The sequence below is a fragment of the Poromitra crassiceps genome, assembly GCF_964638095.1.
Source record: "Poromitra crassiceps genome assembly, contig: HAP1_SCAFFOLD_572, whole genome shotgun sequence".
Classification (NCBI taxonomy): Eukaryota; Metazoa; Chordata; class Actinopteri; order Beryciformes; family Melamphaidae; genus Poromitra; species Poromitra crassiceps.
Window position 1 is genome coordinate 78,117 of NW_028151836.1, and position 25,325 is coordinate 103,441.

The window sequence follows — 25,325 nt, forward strand, 5'->3', positions numbered from 1 at the left end:
TTTAGGATGTTACCTGAACGCAACACAGGTGGTTACAGCCGTGGCAAAACCTCCGCAGCAAAACTTTGAAGCAACGCTACGATTGTTGTGCAAAAGCGGAGCGGGGGGGAGATAGAGAATTTTTAGCCGGTCCATGGTGACAGGCTGCCTGTGTGTGTGTTCATCTGGCACAGCGGCGAGATGAGGGCACACACCGGTGCGGTGCTGCCGGGGAATTGCGTTCAGGTGTGAGTGCCGTCACCGACTTCCGAAGATTATGTATTTCCGTATGGTAGTTGCTGAATGCGTTTTGAGAGGACGCATTGCATTTACACTTGTGTTAAATGTTGTCATAATGCGTCCCTGACCACCTCCGGAGGTGGTTTGGCCGATCAGATTGCAATCCTTCTTCAATGCGTTTTGGGGGTGTTTAAACCTGTACTTTCAAGTGATAAAATACAATCGGATTGCAATCTGATGGCAGAAAACGCATGTTAATGCCAGGTGTAAATGGCCTCTCTGATAGAGACACTGCATGTAATAGGCCACGCCCATCACGGGGGAAGAGCTCCGTTCATTTCCACACACCAGCATCATTTTCCTTGAATTAAACATAGCTAAAAGCTGTTGTGTGGTGGGCTGCGCAGAAAACAAATGTAAAAAATCACCAGTTAAAGTTTTTTTGTACTCCTGAGCAAAACAAGGAAGCCATTGAGAATTGGCGAGAAGAAGAATATGGATCTAGCTGTCAAGGAAGTAAGTTGGAGTGTTCATCTTCCGTATATACGATCTTTTGGTGGAACACGCAACCATGCACGTGACATAGGAGGACGCCAGGATTGGACAGGAGTTTGTGTTTTCCCCCGTCTTGGGCGTGGTTTCTGAATGATGACACATTACGCAGCGTCTCTATTAGTCAAACCAATTCAAAATGTTGAATTTCGCCGAAAAGCGACTAGTTTGATCGTCATATCTGATAGAAAGAGGAACAACATGGATTGTGCTGAGAAAGAAATCTTGCAACCTGTTGCACCAGCTGTTATCTCTTAAAGGGGACTAAACCCCCAGAATTCTGCCAAAACAGCATGCTGCTTCATTTTTTTAAAGCAGCAGAGTCCATAGTCCATCTTCTTCATTTTAGTTTCCGCCAGACTAGGCACGGTTTAGTGCATTGCTGCCTCACACTGGTGTAGATACGTCATTGCACATTTATTATACAGGGCTGTGGGTTTCATGATAATGCCTCACCGTGGCTTCGACTTCGCCCGTGGCGTGTAGGGGGAGTCAGCCAGGACTGGTAGGTTACTCCAGCTCCCTGGTGTAACTATTAACTAATAGTTAGCTAGCTACATAGGACAGGATTTTTTTATCCCATTTTTATCCCCCATTAGTGCTAATTTTAATTTATTTATCCTGGTTGCTGCTCCACCCTCTGCCAATCTGGGGAGAGCCGAAAACTGGCTCCATGCTTCCTCCGAGACATGGGCAGTTAGCCAGCTGCTTCTTTTCACCTGACAGGGGAAGCTTCGCCGGTAGGACATAGCACGTGGGAGGATCACGCTATTCCAACCAGTTCCCCTTCCTCCGAACAGGCGCCCCTAACGACCAGAGGAGGCACCACTTCAGCGACCAGGATATTGCATGAGAACATGCAAACTCCACACAGAAAGGCCCTTTTTGACGACCCCACCCGGGCGGTGGGCACTGGAGGACATGCGGACGGGCACGCACTCCTTCACAGCGTCTCACAGCGTCCCAGGTGGGAATCGAAAGCTAGGACAGGATTAAGCATGTTTACAGCCTGGTTCAAAAAAACAGTTTTGCTCTATATCGCTAATTTCACCTTTCAAGATAGATAGAAGAGACTATGTTTTGGGGCTGATTGACAGGTCACCTGTCCAGTGATCATGCAGCTCACCGATCACAGACCGATAGCAGGCGGAGCTGCAGCTCTGGGAAAGCCCTGGTCTGGCACGAGTTGCGCAAGAAGCAAGATGGCAACGGCCACACTAGGCTTCAAAACTAGAGTCCAAAAACCAATGAGTGACGTCACGCTGACTCTGTCCATATGTTTGATATGGTGTAACCCAGTGCTTACCTCTGCCCAGCAGCTCCATGCAGTACGTGATGTAGTCTTTGACGTTGGCCATCAGATAAGCACAGCGCAGGGCTGTGCTCAAGATGGCCGTCAGCAGACCCCACCAGCGCTCTGTGCGATAGTCACACATCACATAGTCCAACAGCCTACACACACACACACACACACACACACACACACACACACACACACACACACACACAAACAACAAGGTATATTTTTTCACCTAGGTATAGAAAAACATGGTGTAGAGCAGTATATTTTTTGAAAGCAGATTTGGTGACTTACTTCAGGGCTTTGGTGTAGTCTTTAGCATGGTAGTACTCCTCTCCCATCTGCACCACTGGACGAGAGAGAGAGAGAGAGAGAGAGAGAGAGAGAAATACTTCTCTATAAGAAAAGACTGACAATGTGAGGTAAGACCAATACATTTAAAAAATGCTTTCTCGAATGCAACAGCAGTAAGGAGTCGTGTCCACAGAACGCTTTTTTTTAGCTGCCAGCGCCTTTCTGCAATTCGTTCTCCATGGTAAAGATGCTCTTGCTCTAGGAGTGCTCCCCAGCACTGCGGCTGGTGTTAAGCGCTCTGGGCGCCCTTAAGCAGTAAACATCTCAACTTTTAGAGAGGAGCGCTGCTCATCAATGCAGTGTTTCCCCTACCATTCTACAAGCCTGGTGGGAAAAAAAATGCAAAAAAATAAATAAATACATTTGTGGTGTATGGACACGGCTCATTCCAAGCCATAGGTCAGGAAAGCTGGTTGGGAAATGAAATGATGAGAAAAGCTGTGGTACTCACTGAGGTGGCTCTTCATACGAGGACACTTGTACTTCTTAAACTGGGCCACAGCGTTACTGAGGAGGGCTATGATCACCTCCTGCATGGAGAGAGACCATCAAACACCTTAACACATTTCATTGATTCAGTAGGTCACAGGTTGGCTTGGTTGGTTCCAGCCTTAAAACTCGTTATGTAAGGATTTTTCAAAATGTCTATGGAGAAAATGAATGAGGAACTCTCCTCCGGGGCTTGAAATGTCACGTGACTGTTGAGCTCTAATAGATGGGGAAGATGTGTGCATATACTGTATCTGTATGTCACCATTGGTCAAAAGAGTTGGAAAATATCGGGCAAAAACAAAAAAATCCAATATCATACATTTTTAGATTTTTTTGCTGTTGGGTTTAAGTGGGGTGTGCTGTGTCCCCAAAGACCAAGGTATACACCAAACTACTTAGCAACCCCTCCCCCTAGTGTTTACTATGTACTGTCTGTGTGTTTAGTATGTACTGCCTATGTGTTTAGTATGTTATAGTGTAGTGTACTGTCTATGTGTTTAGTATGTTATAGTGTAGTGTACTGTCTATGTGTTTAGTATGTTATAGTGTAGTGTACTGTCTATGCGTTTAGTATGTTCAGTGTGTGTATTCTTGTATGTAATGTGTGTATTGTGTGGGTACTAACAGAATGTGGTACGTCTCTCTCTTTAATCTGGAGGGCCAGTATTCCTGTCTTCTCCTTCTCACCGTCTGGAGGGTCGATACCTGGACATTAAAACAATACGTCAATGCATTAGAGGCATTAGCCCTAGCTATATATTAAAACAACACGTCAATGCATTAGCCCTATAGCTATATATTAAAACAACATGTCAATGCATTAGCCCTATAGCTATGTATTAGAGACACTAGTAGTACCACATTATGGACAGAGGTGGGGCAATTGTATTATTCTAAATGTCAAGTTGACCTAATCTTGGGGGCGGCTGTGGCTCAGGAGGTGGGGGGGGGGGGGGGGGTGGGTCGGCCACTAATCAGAAGGTCGGGGGTTCAATCCCGGGCTCTCCCAGCCTGCGTGTCGAAGTGCCCTTGGGCAAGATACTGAACTGCAAATTGTTCCCTGTGGTTGTGCCAGCACCCTGCGTGTTAGCTTGCCGCCATCGGTGTGTGTGTTTGTGTGTGTGTGTGTGTGTGTGTGTGAATGTAGGCATAGACCAGACCATAAAAGCATAAAAGCATTAAGAATGTGAAGTGTCTGTGTGAGTGAGTGAGCAGAATTGTGTTTGGCCACAGCTGTGCCATTTGACGTGTGATTGGCCTGAATCTTTCAGGAAGTGTAATCAGCCTCTGAAGTGGACTGTGAAAGCCCTCTGGAGAGAGAGAGGAGAGGAGAGTGAGCGAGGCCTGACTAACTGGCTCATCACACAGGGACGGGTGTTCAGCTAGTAGATGATAGATGCTGCATGCAGCTTCCTCTACCGCCACTTTCTATTGGCCCATTGGCAGGAAGTGGAAGTAGGAGGTCTGACACTCTGGCACTCCCTGAGTCTCAAATCATGTGATGATTTATCACCGTAAACAGTTTAGAGTCCAGCGATTTATGTTCGTTGCGACCGACCATGATCACATTCCATCATCGGTGATAACGACAAGTGTTTATACTTCCAGCGACGGGCGATATGCCATCGTTGTGATGAACGTTGCGACCATCGTCAAGACTTCATCTGGATTCAACTTTGACCCCATCGTTGGCTCCGTTGTCATGACAACCCCAATTTTTTGCTCTCTCCTACCGCAATTTCTGAAGCTACTAGTTAGCTAGTTAGTTGAATTAACAATGGCAGAAGATCACATAATTGTGGAAAACTTGTTTGGCTGACGACCGGGCAGATTATAAAGATGCTGTTAAAAAGGCAAATGCCTGGAAAGCGGACATTCTCAACACAGACGGTAAGTAACAGCTAAAACATCGTTAGCATGGATAATCACACAGCATGTTAGCAAGCAGATAGACAGTTTTGTAATGTTGCAATCAAAACAGTAACGTGACTGACTTGACTGGCAGCTTCTCTGTCTGTCCGTCCGACGTCCGTGTTGCATTAATCCATGTGAAAATATCACAACACATCCTGCTCTGTGATGTGTTCTCCTCTCACCTGGGTGTTTATACTTTTTATGAGCGACAGCGTCCAAACACGTTCAGCGATGCCCGTCGGGCTATGATAAATCACTGGACTCTAAACTGCCCTTTACAAAGAGGACACGTTTGTGTTTTGATGTCCCTGTGTGTGTGTGTGTGTGTGTGTGTGTGTGTGTGTGTGTGTGTGTGTATCTACTCTGGTGTCCTTGTCTCCATGGTCGCTGGCCATAGAAGTCCAGTGCTCCAGTGGGCGTGTCCAACGGGTCGGGGGTGGGATAAGTCACTCCAGCCTGGAACAGCCAACCAATCAACAGAAAGTATTAACACTGTCTACTCTATAGAGAGGCAAAGTGAATGTCACTTGCTGCTTTTCTCTCTGTACCAGGCGCTGAAAAAATATGAATGGTGATGAACGGAGAATAAGGTTACTTTTTTTATCCCGTTTTAATTGGGCCATGGGGTGCCAACGTTAATTTTGTCAATTTAAAACATAACTTTGCATGTCAAGAAAGTTGCAGTTTGTCACCAAACTGTTGGACTATAAGTTATAAATCAGAAAGACTACATACACTGTCGCCTAAGTGACGTCACTTTATCTACCGGCAAAGCTGAAGACCGGCGACATGCCACGAGCTTCCACAAGCTATGAAGTTTTGAGACGAAACTAACCCCTACGTTTCAGTTTGACGACAAACTGCGACTTTCTTGACATGCAAAGTTACGTTTTAAATTGACAAAATTAGCATTGGCACCCCGTGGCATAATTCAAACGGGATAAAAAAAAAATAACGTTATTCTCCGTTCACTGCCATTCATATTTTCTTCAGCACTGGTACAGGGAGAAAGCAGGAAGTGACGTTTCACTTTGGCTCTCTATTAACAAGCAAACAGCTTTAGGCCGGAGATATGCTTGCTGGTGGCTATGCCCCTGCATCCGTTTGGAGCATCGGTCGTGCACGTCCTATCCATTAACACTGGATAGGACACGCGAGGCAGCCATCATTCGCGCCGCGTGCGTACATGTAGTCAAAAGCAAGGTTATCTCCGCCCTTCAACTGCATTCAGCTGATACTGTACGAGAAAGACGCTAGAATACAAGTTTCCTACTAGAACAGTGGTTCTCACATTTTTGGCCTTCAGTACCCGCTTTACCCGACTACAACATTCTGCTTAGAAAACTGCAAGATGATGCAATGCATGAATATAAACCACCTTTTGAAGAATATAACATTACAAAATAAGAAATGGAGTGAAAGAGTTTATTTATGATTTATTTTAACGTTACATTTATTTTCATGATTTATTGTAACATTTTGCGTGCGTGCATGTGTGATCATTGTGTCATGTGATCATTGTGTCATGTGATCATTGTGTCATGTGATCATTGTGTCATGTGATCAGTGTGTCATGTGACCTGGCAGAGCTGCTGTGCCTGCAGCTTCCTGTCCTGGCTGTAACAGGCAGCCTGCTGGTAGTAGAAGCCGGGGTTCTGCGTCTGGATGGCTGTCAGACCCAGTTTGATGGCTTCATCAAACAGCTCCCCAAATGACTGGAACCTAGAAAGAAAGAAAGAAAGAAAGAAAGAAAGAAAGAAAGAAAGAAAGAAAGAAAGAAAGAAACTGATTGGTACAACTGGTTGGTTGGTCGTTTGTTTGGGGGGGGGGGGGAATAGCATGATCCTCTGTGAAACTCATCGCTGTCAGGTGAAAAGAAGCACATGTCAGTGTTTCCCACAGGATTTTGAGTATTTGTGGTGGGGGACCGCAGACCCCCTAGGGGGGTGCATACTCCCCCGCAAGATTTTTTTTTACATTTTAAAGTAAAATGCATGAATTTGGTGTACTTTGAGAAAGTTTAAGAGCAAAATTTAAATGCTAGATCTATGAAGAACATGTCATCATTACTGTGCTGTGGGTTTACAATGACAAACTAAATTTCTCCCTATAGGTCAGGGATACTCAACTTGCTTTGCCACTTTCACATAGAAGGCGAGGGGCCAGTTAATAAACAAACAATATACATTTTTCTGTAGCGGATTGTAGGTTAGATAGATAGATAGATTTATTTGATGATCCGTTTAAAAAAAAATGCCATACATTAAATGTACATGCAATTCCAAAAAGGCATCAATGATAACACAAAAAGTAGATAAAAACTTAATTCCGTTGTGGTCCTTGGTCTTAGACATACAGTACATTAAATATACAGACATTGCACCACACATACTGTAGTTTCATAATAAAATCTGGCTATCTAGTACTAAAACATTACAGCATAACAAAAGAAGACCAACCAATACAATACGCCATTTCTGCCTAGTCCCTTACTCAGGAACCCTATCTAGCAGCCACCTCTTAAGTTTAACTTTAAAGGTGCTTTGACTTGAGGCCTCCTTAATATCCAGTGGGAGCAGATTCCATTCACTGGGCCCCTGGAAAGCAAAGGAACATTGGCCAATTTTCAGTTTGCACCTAACTGACTGTAGGTTGGCTGGGCTAGCTCTGGTGCTGTGGCTGTGTGCTTCTCCTACTCTGGTGAGGTAGTTTGTGAGGTATACTGGGGCCCTATCCATGACTATCTTATGGACCATTGTAAGTCTAATCTGTGCCACCCTGGCCTCCACAGGTAGCCACTTTAATTCCTGTAGTTGGTTCCTGCCCACGTGGTCACGTGGACCGCAACCCAAAACCACCCTGACCAGCTTGTTCTGAGTTACCTGGAGTTTTTGTTTACTACCCTTTGTCAGCCCGCTGTACCATGCCAAAGAGCCATAATCAAGGTGAGGCTGCACAAGGCTGTTTGCTAACAGCCTAATGCTGTCTCTGTCTAAGAGATTGGCCTTCCTTGCTAACAATCTGGTTCTTGCATTAACTTTGCCCACTACCTGGAGAGCCATTTCTTCACCTCCAAGACTGTTATCTAATATGCAGCCCAGATATTTTACTGATGTTTTGGCTTTTATAACCTGCGAGCCTAGCTCAACTCTGAGTTCAGGGGTCCTCCTAAGCCTGGGTTTAGAACCAAATAGGATAGATTCAGTTTTGCCCAAGTGTAAAGAAAGTCTGTTGTCAGACATCCAAGTGCTAACCTTAGAGAGCTCCTCCCCTAGCTGACCTTGTAAAGTGTCAATGTCCTTGTGTGCTAGGTTTTTGGGGTGTCAGCCGGAGTTTAGGCTGACAATGTTGTGCACACCGGATAGTTAGTTAGGTTAAGTTAGTTAGGTTAAGTACATACATAAGTGCCTGGGTAGCGAGCAGATGGCGGTATTTGACAATTTAGCAGCTAAATCATAGATTATTGAAAGATATTCCATATTCCATACTGAAATGCTATAACAGAAGTATTGGCCAGAATGACATGAACATTTATTGGACACTTATTCAGCGGATATCTTGCGTTCAGGTGCACTGTAAAAATATATATATATATATATATATATATATATATATATATATATATATATATATATATATATATATTTATTTATTTATTTATTTATTTATTTATTTATTTTGGTCAACATCTTTTTGTGGTGGTCAAAATCCTTTTGTGGCGGCCCGCCACAAATTCCTTTATGTATGGGAAACACTGCATGTATCAGAGGAAGCATGTATAGTCTACAACTCTCCCAGATGGGCAGAGGGTGTGGAGCGACGACTGGGACAGCAGGGAGAATTAGTACAATTGGAGAGAAAACTGCGTATTTGTGTTGCACATTTCATACACAGACAGGGTTCTTGCACCATTTTTTTAAGTCACATTTTTCAGAGGCAATTCATTTACATAAAATGGATAAAAGGAAGAGAGCAGAGTGTTACAAAGTAAATTATAAAACGGCTCTCTCAAATCAAGCAATCTGATTGGTTCACAGCCATTGTATAATTCCAGTAACCGAGTTCAATAACCCATGGCCATGGGTTATTGGTTGTCCAAATAGTCAGTGACTGGAAGTCACGACTAGCGAGGGTCTAGAATAGTGTGTGCTGCTACTTTTTCACCTGCTTCTCAGGAAATAAAAAAATGTGTTTTAAGTCACTGGAACATCTTGCAAAGTGACCCCCAAGTGGGCCATTTATTTGGCGAGCCTCCCTTGTTTGCTCAAAAACGGGCTAGAAATGTACGGGATATGATCGTTAGAGCTGACTGCTACACACGCCCCCCTGGCCCCTCCCATTTTTTGTCTGATGTACAGAATGGTAATTTTCCTTGCTTTAACTGTATTCAATGTAATGCTATGATCAGAGGAGAGACATTCTTCCATCCTCACTCTGGAAGAAAGTACTCAATTAAGAGTAGGATCTCGTGTAAAACTAAATTTGTTGTGTATCTATTGAAGTGTCCATGTGGGCTAGTATACATTGGAAAAACTATCAGAGAGTTGAAAACTCGCATTTCAGAACACAAGAGTAGCATTAGAAACAGAGATATAAAATCCTCTGTCGCCAGGCATTTTAATGAGTTTGGTCACGACGTGTGTTCCCTCAGGTTCCAGGGTATAGAACAGGTCAGTCCACTGAAGAGGGGGGGTGACAGAGACAAGGCCTTGTTACAAAGAGAGGCATTTTGGATACATACCTTACAGACAGAACACCCCAAGGGCTTGAATGAAGAACTTTTGCTAGGTTGTTTTCTTTAGGGGGTGCGTCGGGTGGATGTGCTGTGGGTTCACGCATGATGCTCTTGCACTGTAAGGCAGTGTGGGAGCGTCATGTGTGGACCTGCAGTATCTCTATCCGATGCATTCACTTATATGCATTTTATTATGTATTTTTCTAATTCTATTTTAATATTTTCTTACTGATTTTTGTTATTCTAATATGTTGACTTTCCATCTGTGCTTATCTAACACAAGTGTGGCCATCCAGCCTCATTCTTCTCGTTTGCAAAACATTATTGCATTCCTGCTGTGTAATATATACAGACTTATATACAAGTATACTGTTTAAAATTGTACCTTTATCTCTTTTTTGATATTCTCTGATGTTTTTGATATTATATTCGTTGTTATTTTATGTTGTGAGATATTTCCAGTACTTGATAATGTAATTGATTGTACTTCCGGTTTGACACTATTTATACGTCATGTCCGTCTTCTGTCAGCACAATGCTGAAGAAGGCTCACGCCGAAACGTTCATTGTCAATCTGCTTGAAGGTAAATAAAACAACCCAAAATGATTTATTTTGAGTGCTGTTTTTTTGCCCCTCTCATGGGTTATTGGTTGCCATGGCAACTCTCTTACTAAGAGAGTAATAATAAGGCTTACCTCAAATGACAACGTAGAAAAAAAAATGGCGGAGACAGCTGTCAGATCCTTGTGAATCGATCTTCGCTTATAACTTTACTAATACTTCGCAGAAAATGATGTTTTGTACAAGAATAGATGCGGGCTAATGTCTTCTTTGCAAAAGAAAGGCTGTTAACCCCGCATTTAACTCCGCATTTAACCCCGTAACGTTAGTTGGTGTCAGCTTTGCAGAAAGCATTCAGCTTCTCAACAAGCGCTGAGAATGCAGCGCTGCGGCTCGAGCTGCCTGTCGGGGTTTCCAGAAAAATCTCAGCTACTCAGCAAGCGCCAGGATTGGCCAATGTCAACTTCAGTCTCCAGAACGATCCAATCAAATCACCCGCATGTTCTTGCGGTCCCGCCTTACAGTAGTGTTTCAACTGACTCTATCAGAATGACATGCCAGTCGGAGTCGGACTTATAGTATTATTATTATTATTATATTATCATACTTGGAAACCGTTTTATAAAAGCAATATAGCACTCGAGCAGCGTGTGTTGTGGAATATATCCAGCTGATAAACTGTTATCCCACTCGGCCTGCGGCCTCGTGGGATAACAGTTTATCAGCGGGATATATTCACCACAACACACTTGCTCTCGTGATATATTGCTTAAACATAAGATCCAAAAGACCACAGTGCAAAATTATTAACATATTTTTACTTTGTGAGTGAAATCATAATGCAGTATTTTATGTTAGCACTACTTCTGGAAGTTTGAAACTACTGCGACACTAACTTTCTCTTGGTGTGTGTGTTTGTGTGTGTGTGTGTGCGTGTTCTCTGGGTTGACAGACGACGTGTGTGTCTTACTGTTTGGACATCCAGGCCGTGTGCTCGAAGGCTAGCTCTGCACTGCCGATCTTCTTCTTACACAGGTCAATGTGCTTCCTGAACTGGGCGATGGCGTCCAGAGGGGTGTTGTGCTGGAAGCACAGACGACAGATCTACAGACAGACAGAGAGAGAGAGAGAGAGAGAGAGAGAGAGGGGGGGAGAGAGAGGGGGAGGGGGGTGAAATACAGGGGCAATAAGTGCAGACTGCGTATGTACTTTGGCTTATGTAAAGTTGTTAATATAGCCTCAAGCAAAAAACACTGAGTCAGCCCATTCAGAAGTCAGACTTTAAATTCTGATGCTTTATACAGTGCGTTCTTATGTACCCCTTGAGCTGTTTTGCCATTCCAATAGTTCCCCCTCACTCAAAGTGGCACAAAGAAAACACTGAGTGTGGTGGATCACCGGACGTACGAGTAGCCTAAATCCATACTAAATATATGTGTCACTGAACTGCCGGTGTCTGGGCTTGGCCTCTTATTTCCTGTTTCCTGGAAAAACCGAGGCCATCTCTACAGCCACCGCTGTGTTTCAGCCAGGAGGGGGCTCAGACTTACACACACACATATACACACATGGACCCTAAGGACTCCAGTCATAGGCCAACACACATGGTCACGCACGCACTCCCCCAAACCCCACCCCCCTCCCGCCCCCCTCCCGCCCCCCCTCCCCTAAAGCCCACCCCCCGCCTTCAGCAACTTCCCCCCGCTTTCGCAACCCCCCCCCCCCCCTTCCCTCCCACAAACCAAGCTGGCGCTGAAATGGCAGCCTCCTTGGTGTCGTGGTGTGGGTTGTCTTTGCTGGTAATCCTGTACACTTACAACAAATGTATTTGTATTGTATAATATTGAAGTGTGCCTTTATTACTCTTCAAATTAGTAATAATGTGAATTCTGAGTGTATTTCATTTAAATGCTTTGTCCAATCCAAATTGCTGGCGCTGTTCAATGGCGACCCGGTTTTGCTCTCCGACTCTGAGAGCGAACCAAGCAGAATTTCGCTTGTGATACTTGTACCATGAAGTGACAATAAAGATTATCTTATCTTATCTTATCTTATCGACCCTATGAAACATACCTTATAGACCGTGTGAAACATACCTTATAGACCGTGTGAAACATACCTTATAGTTGATAAATCCAGCCATTGTTTTGATCTCCAAGATGTTGGTCTCGTGGGCTCTCAGCTCATGGACAAGACTGTATGCTGTTCTGTAATACCTGCGCGCATGCACGCACACACACACACACACACGCACGCACACGCACACACACACACACACACACACGCACGCACACACACACACACACACACGCACACGCACACACACACACGCACACGCACACACACACACACACACACACACAGAGGGAGGGCAATGAGCAATAGCCACAAGCCTAGGGATGGGATATTTTTTTATTTTTTTTCCTACAAAAGATGAAAATAAATTAATAAATTAATGAATTAATAAAAATTATAATAATAACAACTATTTTCCTGAACTGCACACGGAGTATTGACACAATTCACAGGTCAAATTTCAATCAGATTTCCTAACACTGATTTTTCCCCCCACTCACTTGAGGGAGAAGAGCTTTTGTTGATAAAGAAATGAGATGATGAATTGTGATGGAAGGCCAAAGCCAAAAGAGTCCAGTCTGCTTATTTTACGCAAGTTTCTTATCGCGAGGTGCGGTCCCTTTTCTGTAGCCTGGCCCCGCCCCCTTCCTTGATGGAATCGGCGCTGAAATGTAATGGTTTCTTTCTTCCTTGGCCCGTGCTGCCATACCATACCATACCACCGTGCTACATCCTTCCACCAAGTTTCATGAAAATCACAGTTTTTCACTCATCCTGCTAACAGACAGACAGACAAATGGCACCGAAAACATGACCTCCTTGGCGGAGGTAGAAATCCAACTAAAAATATCAACCAAATAGTCGACAATTACTTTTTTGTTTTTTTGCTTGACAGCTGGCCACACTGCTTAAAAAAAAAAGAAGAAGAAGAAGAAGAAGAAGAAGAAGAAGAAGAAGAAGAAGAAGAAGAAGAAGAAGAAGAAGAAGAAGAAGAAGAAGAAGAAGAAGAAGAAGAAGAAGAAGAAGAAGAAGAAGAAGAAGAAGAAGAGGAGGAGAAGTGGCCTTCGTATCCATTGTGGGTGGATGGGTTGAGACTTACTTGAGAGCGTTCTGCGTGTCCTGCTTGAGTTCACTGAAGAAGGCGATTTTAAACTGGTGTCTGACAAACAGCAGCTACACACAGAGAGAACACAGCATCAGAACAAACATGGCAGGTACCTAGAAAACCAGTTATTATGTTCATGTGATTTAAGTTGTATGCCTCCACCAACAAGTCAAGTTGCAGTTTCCATCCATGTCTGACACATCAAATAATGTCATGAACACTTTGAAAGAATTGACTCAAAAGGTATTTATGACATGTTGTTGTTTTTGTGTGAAATGGAGATTCCTCTGAATAAATAAAGGTAAAAAAAAAAATCTGTTTGGCTCCACGGATCAGTCTGGCGTGGACCTCTACCCGCCCACAGCAATTTCCACAAATTAGAATGTAACTGGGCCCAGTACACGCGCAGCACGCGCTCTAACACTTGGTAGTGCAATCCTAAGGGAACAGTTTTTGTTAGCGGAGACAAATAACGGACAGAAATCACCTGTTGTTGCAAATTACTTGAAAGAATAGCTTTGTTTATGCTGTACAACTGTTGTATAAAAGCAATATCACATCGGAGGTTGTGATGTTATACTCTTAATACGGCTGTGATTATCTTCGGCAGTCAGCCTGCGGCCTCGTACACACTCCTTTAAAGGGATACACACACAAATGCTGCATCAGGTATCAATGTGTTAAACATAACCGGCCAATCAGGGCAAAATAGTAATGGCGTCTCCCGAAGCAATGAGCACTAACATTAACGTTAGTAGAGTAGACAGAAGCAATGAGCGCTAACATTAACGTTAGTAGAGTAGACAGAAGCAATGAGCGCTAACATTAACGTTAGTAGAGTAGACAGAAGCAATGAGCGCTAACATTAACGTTAGTAGAGTAGACAGAAGCAATGAGCGCTAACATTAACGTTAGTAGAGTAGACAGAAGCAATGAGCGCTAACATTAACGTTAGTAGAGTAGACAGAAGCAATGAGCGCTAACATTAACGTTAGTAGAGTACACACAGGCATAAGTGCCGTTATTGCAGCAATAGACTCAATAACAACAATTAAAGAAGAACAAGAGTATGCACCAGTGGAGTTTCTCATCTGACTGAATTTGGCGACACTGATTGGCTGAAGGAGTTGTTTGGCAAGGCAAGTAGTCCCACCCACTGAAATCTCTGTGGGTGGGTCCAGACTGATACGTAGAGTGAAAGATGTGAGGTCACGTCAAGCTAAGCTATGACTATATTATGACTATATATATGTATGATTCCAGTGAGAAACATGCTGTCTTCACTTAGAGACTCTTTTCTACAGAGGGGAACAGAGGACTGAGAGAGAGCTTCATCACATGGTGCAACGACCAATCACCTGAAGCTCAATATAAGCTAATCCAATGAGCTACCAGAGGAACGGGAGGGCACACCCCCTGTGCTGCTGGGGAAGTGAAGAGGGTGGACTCATACAAGTATCTTGAGGTCCAAATCAATATAATTAATGTGATTCTTAACTTAGGTCAACTTAAATGATTTTGCCGTCAAGTGTCAGCACTTAGACCGTTTTTTGTAGAACGACCCTAGATGGCTTTCTCAGCTACAGTGAGAAGCAAAACATTATGATGTCCCTCCCAGTGAATCTGACTTCTGAACTTTTACATATAAAAATGTCATCCCTTCATCATTTTATCCTATTAGACATGTGTGTGAAATGTGGTCATAATTAGGGTATGAATTCTTGAGTTATGAACAAAAACTGTATTTGTGAGGTCACAGAGACCTTTGACCACCAAAGTGTAATCAGTTCATCTTTGAGTCCAAGCAGACGTTTATGCCAGATGTCATGAAATACCCTCAAGGCGCTCCTGAGATATCGTGTTCAAATGGGACGGACTTGAGGTCACAGTGACCTTGAACTTTGACCACGAAAATCTAATGAGTTCATCCTTGAGTCCAAGTGGACATTAAGTGCCAAATTTGAAGAAATTCCTTAAAGGCGTTCCTGAGATATCGCATTAACGAGAATAGGACCTAGTGAAAATAATGCATCAAATGAAAGATACGTCTTTGTTGACAAATTTACATGTACAGGTTTGAAGGAGATATACAAGTGCAATTATGATCAAAGCAATCCTAAACATCTGTCTAATATATACTGTCTAATATATATTTGGCTTAAGCATAACACAGACACTGAAGTCTGTGTGTGTGTGTGTGTGTGATAGAGATGAAACGATATGAAAATTTCACATCATGATTATAGTGACCAAAATTATCAGAGTTATCAGTATTATCACGGTATTGTTAAAATCAGGGTTGTCAAAAATAATCGATAATAAGATGCATCACGATGCGGACGTGCACGATTCTGCATCGATTCCCAAATGTCAAAAATGTATTATTAAAAAAATAATAATAATAATAATAATAATCGAATAAAATATAATGGAAGTACATGCATTTGTTTATTTTAATTATGGATCATAATACAATGCAATTCCAAATGCACTTTTAAAAGTAGCCACACAGTGAGAAAAAATAAATCATGTATTGGGGAAAAAAAGTGATGCCTCGATTGAAGATGCATCGAGACGCATCGATAATCGTTTTATAATCGAATCGTAGCCCTCTGAATCGTAATCGAATCGAATCGTGAGGCCAGTGAAGATTCACAGCCCTAGTTCAAATGTGCTGAAATTTTTCAAAAAGTACTAATACACTCACTGAAATCATTTCTCCAAGGCTGCGCGTCTGCGTCTGGGAGACGGTTGCCAACTTTGGTTGATGATGGACCGTATTTACCATGTTTTTCAAAGCGTACGGTTATCGTAAGGAATTTTATCACGGTTATCATTAAAACCGGTTATCGTTTCATCCCTTGTGTGTGTGTGTGTGTGTGTGTGTGTGTGTGTGTGTGTGTGTGTGTCTGTGTGTGTGTGTGTTCCTACCTGGTGTGTGGTCTTGTTGAGGAACTCTTTGTGTGACTTGACTCTGCGGATCTCAGTGTAGTAGTATGTCTGAGAGTGTTCATAGAAGGCGTTCTCCAACCTAGAACATCACCAGGCAGAGTCAACTTACATGAGCTGTGGCTCAACCTGCATTTGATTGTAAAGGTAGGGTGTAAAGCTGACGTCATCTTTACATGAATACAGTACCTACCTGATAATATAGCCCACCAGGTGGTCAGTGAGTGAATAGCTCCTACCTGATAATATAGCCCACCAGGTGGTCAGTGTGTGAATAGCTCCTACCTGATAATATAGCCCACCAGGTGGTCAGTGTGTGGCAGGACGAAGAGGCTCTTTCCAGACAGATCACAGGCATTACAGAGAGATGCTGCTCTCTCTGACGCCACCAAGTCCTCTCCTGCACACACAACAGGTTCATGATGATCAGGTTTAGGTAATAGGGACACAGACTAGTCGGCTCACTAGTCCACTATCAAAAGCACTAGTCGACACTGCGCATCATAGTTGACTGAGCAAAGTTGACATTTGTATTGGGTGAAAAAAGTATGATATTTCCTGTGACTGGTCGACTAGTAGTTGACTACTGTTAGTCGATGACTACTCAAATGCAGTAGTCGTGAATGCCCGACTTGGTAACAGGGCCCACAGTCATAAGTTGGGTTTCCATGCAAATTTGAATCGAATTTTCAGAAAGTCGGCAAAAGAAAATGCGGAATAATGCGCGTTTCCATCCGCTGCTATTAGACGAATTATAGAGCTGTCAATCACCTGGTGTTTGAGGCTGTCTGAGCTGCTGATCAGCTGCTAGACCCGATATACAGCTCTATTAAACACATCTGACGTTATTCATTTAAGGTTTATTGATGATCTACAAGTAGACAAAGGTACCATAAAACGCAATTTCTGGATTACCAGGTGCAATTCGGAAAGCATAACATTATAATCCACGGAGCAGCGATAGAAGGCTGAGTGAATGCAATTTAATTCAAGTCTAGAAGTGAGTCGCCTTAAAGTTAATATCCCAGTCTTCTTCTGTTTACCACGACGGGTATTGTGCTGCGTATTTACCATGATTTACCGTGTGTAGCCCTATTGTGTGGAGGCTACACAGCACGTCATATTTTGCAGTGATCAAGGCAAACTGCCTGGTTTTTCAATAGAGACAACAGAATATCGCTTCATCTGTTTCCACTGCACTTATCACATTTTCCTTTTATCGATACACCCGACTTTTCCGCCTCCTTCAAGCGTGAAAACTTTTTTGCGATATTTGGAGGTTTTTGCGAATTTGGCAGTGTTTTCCATTCAGTTTTTTTATGTGCAAATTGACATTTCGCATAAAAACAGGTGGATGGAAACCCGACTATGTATAATAGACACCTTTGCTCAGGTTGCACTATGGATGCCGCCATGTTGCTGCCTTTCTTCAAGAACTAGTGTTGGTAGTAAATGCCACAGTACAGTAATGCAGGGAAAAAGCAATGCCAGGACAGGATTTTTATTTGATTTATTTTGTATTTATTTATTTTGCTGCAGTAGCTACAGTGTCCCAAATTTAACCAGCTACTTTGATTGTTTTACCAGCTGACAAAGTTTTCAGATTCTTGTCAGAAGTCTGTACAAGCTAACTGTCCCCATGTAATGTGGACTAGTGGCCAGCGTTGACACGTCCCACACATGTGATTGATTGTGGCTTTACCTGGAGGCAGAGGGGTTTTCTTCTGGATTAACACCACAGCCACCTTGGTGTTCCGTCCCTGAAGACTGGTCCTAAGAACAGAGACACAATACAGATGTTACAATTCTAAAGATGCTTCCGGTGACCATAAGTGTACAGCAGCCATACAGCCGAAATAACAGACAAGCAACTCTGATTGAGTTGACTGCAAATGGGAATTTAAAGGGTGAGTAAGACGTTCTACTGAAAACAACTTAACAGAGTGGGCTAATAGCCAGTTTAGTTTACACTAAATAAAACCCTTATTACACCTAAAAATCGACTTAATTGCATGGAAAATGTGCAGTAAAACCATGGTAGCTTGTGGCAGTTGGTGCTTTAATTTGTCCTAGTTATTATATTGTCCTAGTTTGGGTGTTACCTGTGTAGACAGAACCCTGTTGGTGCTTTAGTTTGGCTGTTACCTGTGTAGACACAACCCTGTTGGTGCTTTAGTTTGGCTGTTACCTGTGTAGACAGAACCCTGTTGGTGCTTTAGTTTGGCTGTTACCTGTGTAGACACAACCCTGTTGGTGCTTTAGTTTGGCTGTTACCTGTGTAGACAGACGCCTGTTGGTGCTTTAGTTTGGCAGTTACCTGTGTAGACAGAACCCTGTTGGTGCTTTAGTTTGGCAGTTACCTGTGTAGACAGAACCCTGTTGGTGCTTTAGTTTGGCTGTTACCTGTGTAGACAGAACCCTGTTGGTGCTTTAGTTTGGCTGTTACCTGTGTAGACAGAACCCTGTTGGTGCTTTAGTTTGGCTGTTACCTGTGTAGACAGAACCCTGTTGGTGCTTTAGTTTGGCTGTTACCTGTGTAGACACAACCCTGTTGGTGCTTTAGTTTGGCTGTTACCTGTGTAGACAGAACCCTGTTGGTGCTTTAGTTTGGCTGTTACCTGTGTAGACAGAACCCTGTTGGTGCTTTAGTTTGGCTGTTACCTGTGTAGACAGATGCCTGTTGGTGCTTTAGTTTGGCTGTTACCTGTGTAGACAGAACCCTGTTGGTGCTTTAGTTTGGCTGTTACCTGTGTAGACAGATGCCTGTTGGTGCTTTAGTTTGGCTGTTACCTGTGTAGACAGATGCCTATTGGTGCTTTAGTTGGTGCTTTAGTTTAGCTGTTACCTGTGTAGACAGAACCCTGTTGGTGCTTTAGTTTGGCAGTTACCTGTGTAGACAGATGCCTGTTGGTGCTTTAGTTTGGCTGTTACCTGTGTAGACAGAACCCTGTTGGTGCTTTAGTTTGGCTGTTACCTGTGTAGACAGAACCCTGTTGGTGCTTTAGTTTGGCAGTTACCTGTGTAGACAGATGCCTGTTGGTGCTTTAGTTTGGCTGTTACCTGTGTAGACAGAACCCTGTTGGTGCTTTAGTTTGGCTGTTACCTGTGTAGACAGAACCCTGTTGGTGCTTTAGTTTGGCTGTTACCTGTGTAGACAGAACCCTGTTGGTGCTTTAGTTTGGCTGTTACCTGTGTAGACAGAACCCTGTTGGTGCTTTAGTTTGGCTGTTACCTGTGTAGACAGAACCCTGTTGGTGCTTTAGTTTGGCTGTTACCTGTGTAGACAGGTGCTTTAGTTTGGCTGTTACCTGTGTAGACAGAACCCTGTTGGTGCTTTAGTTTGGCAGTTACCTGTGTAGACAGAACCCTGTTGGTGCTTTAGTTTGGCTGTTACCTGTGTAGACAGAACCCTGTTGGTGCTTTAGTTTGGCTGTTACCTGTGTAGACAGAACCCTGTTGGTGCTTTAGTTTGGCTGTTACCTGTGTAGACAGAACCCTGTTGGTGCTTTAGTTTGGCTGTTACCTGTGTAGACAGAACCCTGGTGGTGCTTTAGTTTGGCTGTTACCTGTGTAGACAGAACCCTGTTGGTGCTTTAGTTTGGCTGTTACCTGTGTAGACAGAACCCTGTTGGTGCTTTAGTTTGGCTGTTACCTGTGTAGACAGAACCCTGTTGGTGCTTTAGTTTGGCTGTTACCTGTGTAGACAGAACCCTGTTGGTGCTTTAGTTTGGCTGTTACCTGTGTAGACAGAACCCTGGTGGTGCTTTAGTTTGGCTGTTACCTGTGTAGACAGAACCCTGTTGGTGCTTTAGTTTGGCTGTTACCTGTGTAGACAGAACCCTGTTGGTGCTTTAGTTTGGCTGTTACCTGTGTAGACAGAACCCTGTTGGTGCTTTAGTTTGGCTGTTACCTGTGTAGACAGAACCCTGTTGGTGCTTTAGTTTGGCTGTTACCTGTGTAGACAGAACCCTGTTGGTGCTTTAGTTTGGCAGTTACCTGTACCTGCTGCACATGATCACAAATATCCAAAGTGATGTCATGTGTGCAGTGCACAAATGACATCACTGGTGCACAACTGAACTCAAATCAACTCAACTCTCAATAACTGTCAAACTAAATGAATGCCTCCAAAACTGTTGCTGTTCAACTGCTTGTTGAACAGCAAAACGTTTTGGCGACAGCATACTAAAATACCAGTTATGCAATGGTGGAAGGATTTTCTGGAAGACTGAACTTCATGGACTTTGTGCTGCAGAATGGTGGATCTATTAACAGAGAAACCCAAGGAACCCAGCCTGTTTCCAAGAAGTTATTCATAACAAGTTATTCAGCAGACCATCTCCCCTGCTCACTAACTTTGATGAACTTTCCCTCCAGCTTGCTCAGCTCATTCACTTGGCTGAATGTAGCCTTCACAGGGCTGAATGTAGCCTTCACAGGGCTGAATGTAGCCTTCACAGGGCTGCATGTACCCTTCACAGGGCTGAATGTAGCCTTCACAGGGCTGAATGTAGCCTTCACAGGGCTGAATGTAGCCTTCACAGGGCTGCATGTAGCCTTCACAGGGCTGAATGTAGCCTTCACAGGGCTGAATGTAGCCTTCACAGGGCTGAATGTAGCCTTCACAGGGCTGAATGTAGCCTTCACAGGGCTGAATGTAGCCTTCACAGGGCTGAATGTAGCCTTCACAGGGCTAGATGTAGCCTTCGCAGGGCTGCATGTAGCCTTCACTTGGCTGAATGTAGCCTTCACAGGGCTGAATGTAGCCTTCACAGGGCTGAATGTAGCCTTCACAGGGCTGAATGTAGCCTTCACAGGGCTGCATGTACCCTTCACAGGGCTGAATGTAGCCTTCACAGGGCTGAATGTAGCCTTCACAGGGCTGAATGTAGCCTTCACAGGGCTGAATGTAGCCTTCACAGGGCTGCATGTAGCCTTCACAGGGCTGAATGTAGCCTTCACAGGGCTGAATGTAGCCTTCACAGGGCTGAATGTAGCCTTCACAGGGCTGAATGTAGCCTTCACAGGGCTGAATGTAGCCTTCACAGGGCTGAATGTAGCCTTCACAGGGCTAGATGTAGCCTTCGCAGGGCTGAATGTAGCCTTCGCAGGGCTGCATGTAGCCTTCACAGGGCTGAATGTAGCCTTCACAGGGCTGAATGTAGCCTTCACAGGGCTGAATGTAGCCTTCACAGGGCTGAATGTAGCCTTCACAGGGCTGCATGTAGCCTTCACAGGGCTGAATGTAGCCTTCACAGGGCTGCATGTAGCCTTCACAGGGCTGCATGTAGCCTTCACAGGGCTGAATGTAGCCTTCACAGGGCTGAATGTAGCCTTCACAGGGCTGAATGTAGCCTTCACAGGGCTGAATGTAGCCTTCACAGGGCTGAATGTAGCCTTCACAGGGCTGGACATGCTGCAGTATGCACACAGATCTTATTTCCCCATTTGGAGACTGTCGCTGCAGGCCGCGAGGTGTGACCGGTCTGATCTGTTAACAAGGGCGCAGAAATGAAACTGCGTGCACTGCCAGACGCTCCGTGTCACTTCAGCGTCCGGTGTGTTTGCACCATTATTAGACTGTTCAATAGGGGTGGGAATCGCTGAGTAGCTCACGATACGATATCGTCACGATACTTGGCCCTCGATAACGATATTATCACGATACAGCAATACTGCGATACTGCGATAATCGATATATTGGAAGACGATACATCACGATACCTGTGTAACTGAAGAGAAAAAAATACCCCTAAAAGGCAAGAAGCAGGTATTATGTATTTATTAGCAGAATTGACATGAACTCTCTCAGAGTTCACTCACTCATACCATTTTCGATACCACGGAGGAAAAGTTACACATTAAGTCTTTTTATTATTATTATTAAAACAAGAAAACCTATATAACCTACCTACCTATATAATTTCTAAAAGTAGATATTAATGATCAAACATTTCCATTCATGTAGCCTACAGTATTTATGTTTTTGTTTCAACTACAAACATAAATAAACGTCAACTTTTTTTGTCCCACCCCTACTGTTCAAGTGTCTTTATTAGAAGAATCAGAATCAGAATCAGCTTTAGTGGCCAAGTATGTGCACAACTGCACATACAAGGAAATTGGCTCCGGTCCGCTTAACTCTTATTATACCATGGTCTGAGTGAATACTCGATTCTGATTGGCTGCAAGGTGTCCATTAAAAAGTGATATTGTACAGTGATAATGGACACCTAGCTAAATGGTCTGTTCACCGTTCATATCAATGCGCCATAGTTTCATCAGTGTTATCAGGAGAGCAGTTTGAGCTCTATACCCCCGTTAAGGGTTAATATGACAATTTTGGATGTTGAGAAAAAAATTGACTCGGTCAAAGTAAGTATTTAAATCACCCCTGTGTGCTCAGTTTATCAAAAATAACTCTTATTTACAATTTTGATTTTCGTTTCGGAGATTTTTAACCTCGCGTCACCAGGCTCTTCTCGGCGAGAAAGAGAAGATTTCCCTCGTGCACGAGAGAGAGAGAGAGAGAGAGAGAGAGAGAGAGAGAGAGAGAGAGACAGAGAGAGAGAGAGACAACTCTCTCTGCATTTCACCACATCAGCAGCACACGCAGGGCGCTGCTCTCTCACTCTCACTTCCTGAAAGTCTTCGCTCTTAAATGTTAATATACTTGGCCAATACGTATCTATCATACAAAATAAAGCAAGCTGCCAAACGGTAATGTCTTCATTTAATGTAGAACGCAAAACATCGTTAAACCTGCATTCCTGTAATAAAGTTAACGTTTGAGTCGGCTTTAAAACGGAGCGGGTGGTGGAGGTGGGAGGGACTATTTTATTTCGTGGAAGACTGATTTACAGTATGAATAACAGACATTTAGCCATTTAGATTGCTTTATTTATTACACATGGAAATATAAATGACTGGTCTTATTGTTTTGTTGGCAAGTGACCATGGTATAAGCGGGTTAATGCACTTCGAGGTGTCCATTATCACTTTTTAAGGGACTTCGCGGAGGCAACCGTCCTCGGCTTCGCCTCGGACGGTTCACGCCTCCACGTCGTCCCTTAAAAAGTGATAATGGACACCTCGTCGTACATTAACCCTTACATGTACTCACACACAAAAGAAAAATGTATGCTCAGTCTAAAACAAACAAGAATAACAAACAAAGGATAATTAAACATTTACATTAACTACTATATACAATTCAATAATAATAAGTGTATGAAAAAAGCATCTATTTTGAATATGTGTATATGAAAGTAATGTATCTACTGTATCTATGATGAATATGAATTCCTAGGGTGTGTATATATAGATATTAGAGGTGTCACGATACACTCAGTTCACGATACGATACAATATTTTAACAATATTTTTTTGCGATCGATTTGTAAGTTGAGGGGGCATCCTCCACGCTAATTTGAGTAATTTCACCATTTTCATCCTCCGTGTCTGTAACGTCCCTCGTCTGTTCAAACAAAGCAATGAAAAGGAGAGCGAGCATGCAATCAGATGCAGATCAGTGCCACCATGTTCAGCTTCTTTTTCTTGCGATATGAGATTTCATCTCAACGATACATATTGTCACGTTTTGATATCGCGATATATCGTGGGACGATATATTGTGACATCCCTAATATACATATATATATATATATATATTATATGGATAAATAAGCTACGTATAAGTAAGCTACATGTATAAACAATCAGGTATCAGATATTGCACAGATATTAAAGTGCAACATGTTATTGTTGTTCATTTACCCCCAACATGGTCACTTACTCTAAGTTGTTGTGGATAAGAGCTTGGATGTAAAACAATCATTACAAACCATTTTCAAGATTTGATATTAAGAAAATCTGCTTTCTGAATTGAGGGACTTAAAGCAAGTAGAACATAGGCCTGACTCACTGATGGAGAGACACAGACAGACAGACAGACAGACAGACAGACACACACAAGGGCTGTGAATCTTCACTGGCCTCACGATTCGATTACGATTCAGAGGGCTACGATTCGATTCGATAACGATTATCGATGCATCTCGATGCATCTTAAATCGATGCATCACTTTTTTTCCCGAATACATGATTTTTTTTCTCACTTTCTTTTTTCTCACTGTGTGGCTACTTTTAAAATAAAAGTGCATTTAGAATTGCATTGTATTATGATCCATAATTAAAATAAACAACTGCATGTACTTCCATTATATTTTATTTGATTATAAAAAATAAAATAAAAATAATAATAATAATAATAATAGATTTTTGACATTTGTGAATCGATGCAGAATCGTGCAGGTCCGCATCGCGATGCATCTTATAATCGATTATTTTTGACACCCCTAACACACACACACACACACACACACACACACACACACACACACACACACACACACACACACACAGAGACACACACTCCTACCTGACAATCTCCACTTTAGTGGCACACTCAGACTGTTTCTCCTTCCACGTTGGGTCGTCCCAGTCCAGCTCATAGAACAGAACCACCAGAGCCGGCACCAGGTTCAGGTGTTTGTTCATCCAGCCTGTCTTCAGGATGCCTTTAGGGATGTACCACTCATACGAGGTCCGCTGGAGAGGGAGAGACAAACGACAGTATAGAGACTCACACAAATGTCTACATTGTACAACATACAGCAGCACTGACGTGTGGTAAATGGTAAATGGCCTGCATTTATATAGCGCTTTTATCCAAAGCTCTTTACAGTCAGTAGGTACATTCACCCATTCACACACCGATGGCGGCAGGTTACCACGCAGGGTGCTGGCACACCAACGGGAGCAATTTGGGGTTCAGTGTCTTGCCCAAGGACACTTCGACATGCAGACTGGAGGAGGCGGGAAACGAACCACCGACCTCTTTTATCCAAAGCGATTAGTGGACGACCCGCTCTACCTCCTGAGCTACAGCCGCGCATTATGTGCTCAGTAGCTCAGTAGCCTACTGTGGCTATCGTTTCTTTTGATTGACTGATTATTACTATAAAGAGGACTTTCCTTGGTCTTCTTTCTGCAGCCAGCCAGCTGG

The 25,325-nt window shown here is 43.3% G+C and overlaps 1 protein-coding gene across 1 annotated transcript in view; it reads right to left on the reverse strand.

The window, feature by feature from the left end:
• The window catches only part of LOC310771375 (trafficking protein particle complex subunit 11-like), a gene marked incomplete at its 5' end in the record, with an annotated part of 48,884 nt that extends 24,016 nt beyond the window's left edge, over positions 1 to 24,868 (reverse strand). Inside the window, 13 exons of the mRNA XM_083664000.1 lie at positions 2,078 to 2,223; positions 2,366 to 2,420; positions 2,877 to 2,955; positions 3,543 to 3,622; positions 5,194 to 5,287; positions 6,412 to 6,553; positions 11,099 to 11,232; positions 12,248 to 12,344; positions 13,304 to 13,377; positions 16,241 to 16,340; positions 16,544 to 16,658; positions 17,961 to 18,031; positions 24,699 to 24,868. Coding sequence (XP_083520126.1) covers positions 2,078 to 2,223; positions 2,366 to 2,420; positions 2,877 to 2,955; positions 3,543 to 3,622; positions 5,194 to 5,287; positions 6,412 to 6,553; positions 11,099 to 11,232; positions 12,248 to 12,344; positions 13,304 to 13,377; positions 16,241 to 16,340; positions 16,544 to 16,658; positions 17,961 to 18,031; positions 24,699 to 24,868 — 1,357 coding nt within the window. The remainder of the gene's footprint in view (positions 1 to 2,077; positions 2,224 to 2,365; positions 2,421 to 2,876; positions 2,956 to 3,542; positions 3,623 to 5,193; positions 5,288 to 6,411; positions 6,554 to 11,098; positions 11,233 to 12,247; positions 12,345 to 13,303; positions 13,378 to 16,240; positions 16,341 to 16,543; positions 16,659 to 17,960; positions 18,032 to 24,698) is intronic.
• Between the last annotated feature and the right edge of the window lie 457 nt (positions 24,869 to 25,325).